The sequence below is a fragment of the Hemitrygon akajei genome, chromosome 6 (assembly GCF_048418815.1).
Source record: "Hemitrygon akajei chromosome 6, sHemAka1.3, whole genome shotgun sequence".
NCBI classification, from domain to species: domain Eukaryota; kingdom Metazoa; phylum Chordata; class Chondrichthyes; order Myliobatiformes; family Dasyatidae; genus Hemitrygon; species Hemitrygon akajei.
In genome coordinates, this window is record NC_133129.1 from 42,504,959 (window position 1) to 42,514,863 (window position 9,905).

Here is a 9,905-nt window from a genome sequence, read left to right on the forward strand (position 1 = left end):
CATTTTAATGCTCATATACTATCTCAATTTAAACGGTGTCGGTGAACAGTAAACAAACATAATAATCGGGATTATTTTACAAAATTAAAATACATGTTCCAATATTCTGTTCCATTAACAATCACTTTAACAAAACCGCTTTTAAAGATGCAACTAAATGGAAACGTTCAACCGGGTCTGCCCAGCACCTGAGACTTTCCCTTGTATGAAGATGCAGCTGTCGAATTTCTATAACCGAAGTTCGTGATTTTTTGTTTGTTTGTGTTTTTGTGCCTTCTGATTACAATGTTTTGATTAACAAAAATCTCTTCTTTCCCAGCTTCCAGTTCACCTTCGCTTTCCTATGATATTGACGCACACATACACAAGGAGAGATTTGAGTTCACCCCGAGAGTACTCACATTATAGCAGGTACCACATCAGCTCTGCAGCCACGGAATAAGAAGCTCGGAGGCCTGGCCGAGATCAGGATTAAAACGCTGCTGTGGATCCCAGCGGCAATACATTCATTCTGAAGACTGACGTGCTTAAAAGCAGATTGAATAAATCTAGCCAAGGTGAAGAGAAAGGGACAAAAATACACAATCTGCGCCTCGCCGCCTCCTTTGTCTGCTCAGCGTGTAAAGAGCTTTTTAAAATATCTCTCTTGCATCTGATTTAAAGGCTTTTCAATTGTTGTGTGGGGGTTATTAACTTGCTCCAAATTAGTCCTTTGTGCCTTATATTAACCGACTTTACAGAACACCCGTTTTGTACTTTTATTGCCACTTAATAAATACTCTTAATTGTATCTATTTTGCTTTTAAAATCAATCACAATCGAGATGAATTGTATCAATGAAGTGTATCAGTCCCAATTGTGCCTTATTGCCCATTCTCTTCTTGTGTTAAGTTAAAAACCTTAGAAGGAGATACAATCTCTAATACGAATACCATTTGAAACGACTGGTTCCTACATCCATTACATCTGTACCGTAATCCGCTCACTGCTTCCACTGATATCATTCACAACAGGAGATTCTTTCGGTTGACAGCCAAGTCTAAACCAGTAGTAAATTAGTACACATTTATAATGATTTTATTTTAATAATCGTAATAAAAGCTTATAGATTTGGCACTAATTAGATAAATGCCTAATGATCTTGAAAATTACTCTGGTTTGAAATATATTACTAACAGAAACTTTGTTGTTGGCTGATTTTGAAATCAGAATATTAGAAACGGATGACTTCACGTGTTTTTACAGTTCCGTAAACTGTTCATGCGTTTAAAAAGTTGTTAAAATCTGTATTATTGATAACTTCCCGATTTCTCATCCAGCACCTGAGGCTGAATTTGTACATCGCGCCTAAGTTTTCAAAAATATTCAGAGGGTCGAATATTTGTGAAGAGTACTCATAGTTAACATGTTGTGACAACAGTATAGATATACATAAAATGTTATAGTATATCTGGGATTGGACGCCTGTTCCAAATGAAATGTAGAACATTGGAACCTTCTGTTGACACATCTAACTTGAAGAAGTTGGATTCCACCACCAGACTGTCTTATAAAAATATAGTTTCAACATTGTGGGAAAATCTCAGACTTTATTGTACGATCTTATTGTACAATCTACAATAAAATTGCGAAAACATCAATATTTAACCCCGAATCATAATAGATCACATTAAGGGACGGGGAAGAGAAGTGAGCAGATAAGGTATAGTTGGATAAATATAATTCCTGTAATATTGGCTTTATTATGCTTGGTTTGTATCTATTATCCAAATTAGAACAGGTCATTTAAAGGCATAATATTTGACGTTGAAAGCTAATAAATCAGATTTAGAAAGCAGAAATAGAATTGTAAATGTTCTGTGTGGCTTCTGAGTGGTTGGGGAGAGCTGCCTTGAGGCATGCGTAATGGAGTCTCACTTTGCGCTGACATTTGCAGCGTTGAGTTTTGATTGGCCCTGATTTGGAGCTGCTCATGGGCTCATTCAACTGTTAAGCACCACCCCGTCCCTCTAAAGGAGATTATAATGCAAGAGACCCCCTTTTACAACAAACAGAAATTTGTAGTTTTTTTTGTATTTTTTAAAAAACCTCTCCGGTTTTTAGGGGGAATCTCACCCTGGAGCGGTGCGCCATGCTCTCACACGCCGACCTCCTGGACGCTCGCCTGGGTGAGTGTTCGAGCTAAACTCCGCTCCCCTCAAAAAATCTCTCCAAGAAGATGTCACCGGGGGCTGTTAGATAGCAGCTTCCATTCACAGACTCCTCGTTATTTCGCTTTAATGCAACGAAAATTAGTTAATTCTATCTAAAATTAATTATTTTAGTTTCAAATTACTGCAATAATTTGATTTAGAATCAATCTAACAATCTAGCACTTACTGTTTGAGTTAGTGAAATCTATCACCGATATTAGCAACTGATAGAAAGTTTTTTTTTCTATGTTGTTTCTTTTTTTAATCACTATCTGATTTCTGTTTGCTTTGCTTTGCTTTGTTTACTAGGGATGAAGGATGCCGCGGCTGAATTACTCGGGCACCGGGAGGCGGTCAAGTGTCGGATGGGACCCGGAGGCTCTGAGTCGGGCCACCCAGGCGATTGCCCACCGGGGTCAGACACGGTGGAAGGTGCGACCCTCCTTCCGGGGGATAGCATCGCATCGGCTGGATCGAACCCGGGAGGAGGTGGCGGCGGTGGCGGCGGCTCGGCCAGCGGCAAAGACACGGACAAGCAGCAACAGCAGCAGCAGCAACAGCAGCAACAACAGAGCCAACAGAAACAGAAGAGGCACCGGACCCGCTTCACCCCTGCTCAACTCAACGAACTAGAGCGCAGCTTCGCTAAAACCCACTATCCGGACATCTTCATGAGAGAGGAACTGGCGCTGCGAATCGGCCTCACTGAGTCCAGGGTCCAGGTAAGAAACGAAGCGAGAAAGGCAAGCGACCTTTTGTGGGCTGATGGGGTACTGAGGAATTAACTCATTTTCAAACGGGGAACGATTATTATGTATAGGGCGCGATTCCTTTAACGTTATTCTTGAAGAGAATCTTCAACGAGTTTTTTAGTATCTCTAATTTTTTTTTTCTGGAAAGTCAACAGCGATGACTTCGAAACTATTGTTTTGTTCGTCTCAAATTGCGTATGCAAGTCAGCAAAAAGGGTGACTACGGTATGTTTAGGGCTGCACTTTTTCCACTATTTGAACTAAAAGAAATTCTGTTGTGTTAGGCTTTATTTAGCTTTCATTAGAGTCTCTAGTAAGTGAACACATTAAACCCTCGTTTGTTAATTCTACTTTGAGTTAAGAAATATCGAGATTTTCCGAAATGCTCAGTATTACTCAAGATAATTAGCTAACGGGACAGTTAAGGACTTGAAGGCAGAATGCGTGTGTTGTAGCTGAACACCAAAGCGGCTGATAAACCGAGTAAAATAAGAAGCGACCAAGCAATTTTGAAAACGTAGAACAGAAGAGATGACAGGAGAATATGACAAGGTTTCGGGTTATTAACAGCCCGTCATCAAGTCAGGATGAAGACTGGCTTTTGAAAGACAGAAGTTAAAAAGCACCTGGTGTCTGAACAAACACAGCATCAGATTTTGGGGAATCTTTCATTCAGTTAACAGTTAGACACGGCATCCTCAATAATCCCATCCAGCACGACATCAGTTTAATGTGCTCTCAATATGTGTATATATTGAACTGTGAAATGTATGGTGGATCTTCAGTATCTCGGTGTTACTGTACATATATTTTACAGAATCTACTTAGACCACGAATAATGTTTAAAGAATGAACAAATCGGAGAGTTTTGCATTGTTTTTACTTCGGTCTTTGGTAGTTTGCCTCTGTGAACGATTATACTATATATTTCCTATATAATATCATCATCGGGCATAGAATTTGAATTATTTTCAAAGCTTGATTAATATTCAAACGAAGGATTAGAAGGTAAAGTTTTACGTAAACCTGGAATTAAAAAAGAAAGCAAAACTAACAGCTGGTGTAAAATAAAATTCACATTCAAATTCTCGCATATGAATGCATATTTTAGAAACATGAAAACGGCAATTATTCATCGTATTGGAAAGTTCTGATTAAATTGCCAGATATTTATGATACAAGATGCAGGCACCATTCCAGTTCATAACTGGAATTCAGCATTTTTAGAAGTTGAAGGACATTATACAGCAGGCACCTAATTTCATTTTAAGATTTATGACCGTGATGTTAAGAATTACAGATCTCTCAAAGCTCTGCGCCTCCCAAAGTAACCCAGGCCAATGAAACTCATCTCTGTACGACTGCGAACACTGACTGCAGAAGGAAACTCTTTTCTTAAAGACGTAGAGATTTGTGAGGTTTCCGGGTTTTGACGAACGGTATAATCAGTAAATCACCCGAAGCGGCTATCTGTAATTACTGCTGACATTGGCCATTACAACGGCTGCCCAATGATTTAACATGATAGCAATTCTAATCTGATGATAAAGCAGATAATGGAAAGAGTAAAGAATTGCATTTTAAACGTTTGCATAGAGAAAGCACCTGAAAAGTAACGGCGCATGTTAAACAATACGCTGAAGTTCTAGAGACTTTCATTTAGTGAAAAGGATATTGGACAATAAATCGGAGCTGAATTCCCACATTTTAAATTCCGACTGTTTACTAGCGTACAGTCCAAAGAGACCTTAATAATCAATAGATTTAGCATAGTTAGAAATGAAAATAATCAACATTTCGAACAACGTAGATGGAACGAGGTCAGCACATCATGAATAGTTTGTTTCTAAATTTCATTTATAACTGCACTGAAATACAAATTTGAAGATTTGAATTAAGTTAAATAGCACAACAAGAGAAACGTGGAATGGTGCAAATTTTGATGTAAGACGTTCAGATGTATTGGCCTAGATGTATTGGGTCTGGAGGGACTGATTATTTTTGATAACTTCGATATATTGTCGTTGGAAAAACTAGTTTTAAAATAATACAGAATAGTCGTAAATTGCACGGAAGACTCTCACGCGTTCACAACTGAAAGTTTCCAGTAACAAATTAGACGACTGTTCAAAATAAAATCAATGAGATCTTACCACAAACCTTGCAGACAAAATCAGGATGGCGGGAATTTCATTATTCAATGTTCGGTGCTCAGTTTAAATTTAATTATAAGAATTTGTCGTAAGATTTTAAAAAACGTGTGATTGCCACCGAATTTGTAATCAGACTTATACATTAGGCAAATGGATGTCAGTCAGCGATCACAATAATCTTAGTTAATGTTTACTGCGAGATTTCTGAAGATTATAATTTTCTAATTTATGTAATCCCTATTTATCAATTTATTTAGAAAATTTATCTTGATTTAATTTACATAAAATATGAATATATTTTTGTAATCGATTCTGTTGAAAGTTATTTTGTTATTTTGTGTCTTGCTGAGATTAATTTTCTCAATACCGGGCAATTCATTTGTTAGGAATGGCGTGCACGGTTTTACAATTCCTATTTTATATGGAAGATTTTTTTTCAGCTCATCCTACCGCATTATTGTTGTTTTCCTTTACCATTTCTTAACGTTTGTCTTGCAGTTGTTTCCTGTCATCTCACACAAAAGGAGATATTATCTAAAGCTTATTCAATTTCCACAGACAACACATTACAACATAAATCACTTTTCGTTCCAGGGACCCGCTGAACAAAAGCGAGATGCTTCCCCAACCTCCCTCTCTTTCTCTTTCGCGATACAAACATACACGAAAACACACTGCTTAACTCCACTTTATTTTTAACATTAGGAGAAAGGCTTATTCTAATTTTACATTCCTGCCTCACTAATACTGAAATTTATTTATTCAATTGAAATATTTCAGTTGAACAATTATAGGTAGCCCGCTTGTGAATCATCTGTAGTCTGAAATAGTTTATTAAATGACAATGTGAAAATAATGCAAATCATGCAATAAAATACAATATAATCAGCATAATCATTAGTTTCCAGCATGTATTAATTAGCTTCCAATACTTTATTTACATAAAACCCATATCAGTGAAATAACCGCTGCAGTGATCCTTGAGATCTCATCTTTTCTCCCTAATTATGTGTTTTAATTCTCGCTATAACCTGGCGTTCTGTATTGTAGATATGCAATGCTCCGTCACCTGCCACATCTTAATAGGCGACAAGTTGGAAGTATTTTCTACTTTTCTAATGGAATGAGAAATTGCATTTTCTCTAACACTATTAAAGTGTAATGAATTTCGCTGGGATTTCACGGCTGGCTGGCCAGAATGAATCTCTGCCCTGAGCACATCGAGAGCTGGAGATTTCACACAAAATCTCCGCATTAATCATCGCAAATATTACAATGAGATCTTCATAAACCCACAGTTTCCTGCAAAATTTAACATTCCAAATGCTATATTTTCTAAAAACGACTTCACGTCTTTTATAACCATGGATTTGCCTGATCATAAATATATAAAGGAAGAATAAAATGAAAAAATATACTTATAATATTGCTTTTATCTTGTAAAATGAAATGATAGGCAGCAAAGAAACTTATTACATTCAGTCACCATGGTGGCTTCTCGATCTGTATCGACTTATTTTTTTATATATCTAAAATGCTATTTTAATCTGTGTGTTGTTATTTCCCAGAGCAGTGACGTTTTTTTTCACTCTGAATTCTATTTCAACCTTTAATTTTGGTTAAACAATGTCGCCCTTTCCCTCAACATCATTTACATCATGATGATCATTATTTATATCTTTGGTCCAATCTATTTCACAGCTGTTGCAAAATGATCCCGAATTAGCCTTGTGTAAATAGCAGTTTTTTTCCCTTGCCCTCTTTGCATCTTTTGTTAGATGAAAGAACTCTTGCTTTCTAAATCTAGATTGGTCAATACAGCTAATATTTTAATCACAAAGCTATGGGTCTCTTCAACAAACGGAGGTTTTCCTAAAGGGTAACTCGTGATGATTTAAGACGCCTTTTCCCACAAAAGTACACTTCTAATCGCCCTCTATTTCCGTACATTTCCCTGTATTTATTACAATAAGTTCACATCTGAGAATATTGCAGTTTCCTTGTATGTTGCCTCAAACGCGAAGATACACTCCAAAACAGTGAATGATTTCAAGATAAGTGAAACATCTCATATGTCTATTACGTGCCTGTTGGCTCTTTCCGGGTGGCAATCACAGTATAGAATCACACAATTCTAATGCAAAATCTTTCAAAATTATTAATGTATATAATATCGGGCTAATTTTATATCTACGTGCACTGAAGTGGAACTCGATTTACTAACGAAAAATCAATTAATTATAAGGCAACTTGTGAAACTTCTAAAAGGGTCCATAATAGGCGATGAAGGACTCTTCATTTACTTCAACCTGCTCTTTGTATTTATACGTGCTCTTCAACGCTTCCGCCATAAACTGACGAGTTACTTCTCCACCTCCACTACAACGTTTTTTCCCATTTGGTTCAATTAATTCCCTCTATTTCAAGTGTTTGAAGGTCTAATTGTGTCTATATTTTATTCTTTTACAACTATTCTCCCAGTTGCACCTGAAGCATTCCTCACGAATCAAACTGCACTACTTTTGTTCGCAGTTGATTCCCTCCCTCCAAAATTGACACCAGGGTGACACAAGGAAGTTCCTCCCACTCCCCCCCCCCCACCCACAAGTATTTAAAAAAGAGATACGAGTTTTCTTTCTGGAGACGGAACATGCCTTAACCTCTTAAACCATTTTGTAGTTTGGCCTGCATTTGCAATTGGGCGTCTTACAGGCCTTCCGGCGAGTGGAATTCCTCTTTCAGGAATAGACACGCATCCATGCCCTTCCGCCCAACCATTCTGCCTTCCCTGTGATCCTCCGTTAGAAGAATCTCCAACTCTCGGCCAACTTCCACTTTCGGGACACTGGAACAATGGATCAGCGCTCTCCACGTGGTTTCCCTGGGCGTCATGGAGCATGGAGACAATCCCTCCATCCCCACCAAGATGCCCATCGAAGTTGGTCCCATTTGCCCGCACTTGCCCAATATCCATGTAAACTGTCCTCCCCACGTACCAGTCCAAATGTCTCTTAAATGTTGTCATTGCATCTGCCTCAACCACTTTCTCTGGCTGCTCATTCCATACTCGCTATCACGAAGTTAATTAGGTAAGCAGGTCAGTGCTTGCATGGTTTGGGGAGGGGGCGCGGTAGCTGCCTGCCAGCAGCAGGTATGTTATCTGGGACATTACTGATCCACCCCCTAACAAGAATCTCAGCCACACCGTCTCCACTGAAACAAAGAATGGGGGCACTGTGAGACCGCACAGGCGTTAGGTCAGTTCCGATTTCTACCTGGGCCTGGAAGGTGCAGATATAATTGCTGAATCCCGTAGCAACAAACAAAATGCTGGAGGAATGTAAAGAATCGGGCAGTGTCTGCGCAGGGAGGGTCGCTTCGAGTGGAGACCCTTCATCTGGTGTGTCCACAGCTGCTGTGCCTGATCCGCTGAATTCCTCGTTCACACACACACAATACCGGAGGAACTCAGTTGCATGTCGGCCGAGTTCTTCAGCATCTTGTTTGTTGCTGACAGTTGCAGGCTCGTTTTGTACCCACTTAGGTCTGATTGTTGACAGGATTAATGTTTCTCGCCGACTTTGTTTTCTTTCATTCCTGAATGCAATTCCCTCTTTATTCTGCTTTCAGGTTTGGTTTCAGAACCGCCGCGCCAAGTGGAAGAAGCGAAAGAAGACTACTAATGTATTCCGCGCCCCTGGCACATTGGTGCCCACGCCAGGACTGCCCCAGTTCCCAGGCGCCAGCATGGGCGACAGCCTTTGCTCTTTCCATGCCAATGATACCCGCTGGGCCACTGCAGGCATGGGGGTCTCGCAGCTGCAATTGCCCCCGGCCCTGGGTAGGCAGCAGGCCATGGCTCAATCTCTGTCCCAGTGCAGCCTTGGCGGCCCGTCCAACTCCATGAGCCTTTCCAATAGCCTCACAGGCGCGAACGGCGGCGGCCTACAGTCCCATCTCTACCAGCCCACTTTCCCTGGCATGGTACCCGCCTCCCTGGCCGGCCCCGGCAACGTGACGAGCGGCTCGCCGCAGCTCTGCAGCTCCCCGGACAGCGACGTGTGGCGGGGGACCAGCATTGCTTCCCTGCGCCGTAAAGCACTCGAACACACGGTTTCCATGAGCTTCACCTAATGCAGCTGCACCCCCCACCCCCCCACCCTTCGCTCCAACATTCAGCAAGCAGGGAGTCGACTCAGGATTTGAATTACATCCTTCAGCAGCCACACGAAAACAGGAGGTGGGAGGGAGAGGGAGGGAGGGAGGGAGGTTGGTCAAACTCTAAATCATTAATAGACGAGGAAAACACTAGAGGCACCAGAGAGCAAAACGATCACCAATGGACTCAAACTTCAAGAACTCTGATCAATGGCGGTGATCTGGAATCCCGCGCAGCCTCATCTTTCTGAATCACGTTTCCAGATCATGACCTGTTGCAATAACATTAAATCACACAACTCTGACAAACTTTAGGGGACACTTTTACTTGCTTTGAATTTCTGCACATGTTTAGTCTTGATATATATAATATTAATATATACTTACTGGACAGTGCTTACAGACCCTGTCTTGTTATATTTCGATGCACTTCACAGACCTTGCAGATGTGACATGTTATGTTTTCCCAGTTCTGCTTGTCCAAGAATAGAACGGGTCACTCAGACTTGTTCCGACATTCAACAGATCCCCAGTTATCTATATCTCAACTCCATTTATTCGCCTTGGTTCCAAATCTCTTAACCAATCAAAAATCTATCTCATTCTTGAAAAATGTATTGACTTGGACTTGGTACCCTTGATTACATAAG

The 9,905-nt window shown here is 40.2% G+C and overlaps 1 protein-coding gene across 2 annotated transcripts; it reads left to right on the forward strand.

The window, feature by feature from the left end:
• The first annotated feature begins 455 nt into the window (after window positions 1-455).
• otpa (orthopedia homeobox a) lies at window positions 456-9,245 on the forward strand. 2 transcript variants are annotated; one of them, XM_073047667.1, is made up of 3 exons: window positions 456-557; window positions 2,502-2,914; window positions 8,728-9,245. In XM_073047667.1, the coding sequence occupies exons 2-3, from the start codon at window positions 2,504-2,506 to the stop codon at window positions 9,229-9,231; spliced, it is 915 nt and encodes a 304-aa protein (XP_072903768.1). In that variant the 5' UTR covers window positions 456-557; window positions 2,502-2,503; the 3' UTR covers window positions 9,232-9,245. The 2 variants fall into 2 exon arrangements, with proteins under 2 accessions (XP_072903768.1, XP_072903767.1); XM_073047666.1 differs by lacking the exon at window positions 456-557 and adding an exon at window positions 1,926-2,168.
• The last annotated feature ends 660 nt before the right edge of the window (window positions 9,246-9,905 follow it).

Bases quoted from the DNA above. Each gene is read 5' to 3' on its own strand.
- otpa (XM_073047666.1), top strand. From the start codon at position 2,132: ATGCTCTCACACGCCGACCTCCTGGACGCTCGCCTGG. The intron at 2,169-2,501 runs GTGAGTGTTCGA...TTTGTTTACTAG, and splicing joins CCTCCTGGACGCTCGCCTGG to GGATGAAGGATGCCGCGGCT. The intron at 2,915-8,727 runs GTAAGAAACGAA...TTCTGCTTTCAG, and splicing joins TCACTGAGTCCAGGGTCCAG to GTTTGGTTTCAGAACCGCCG.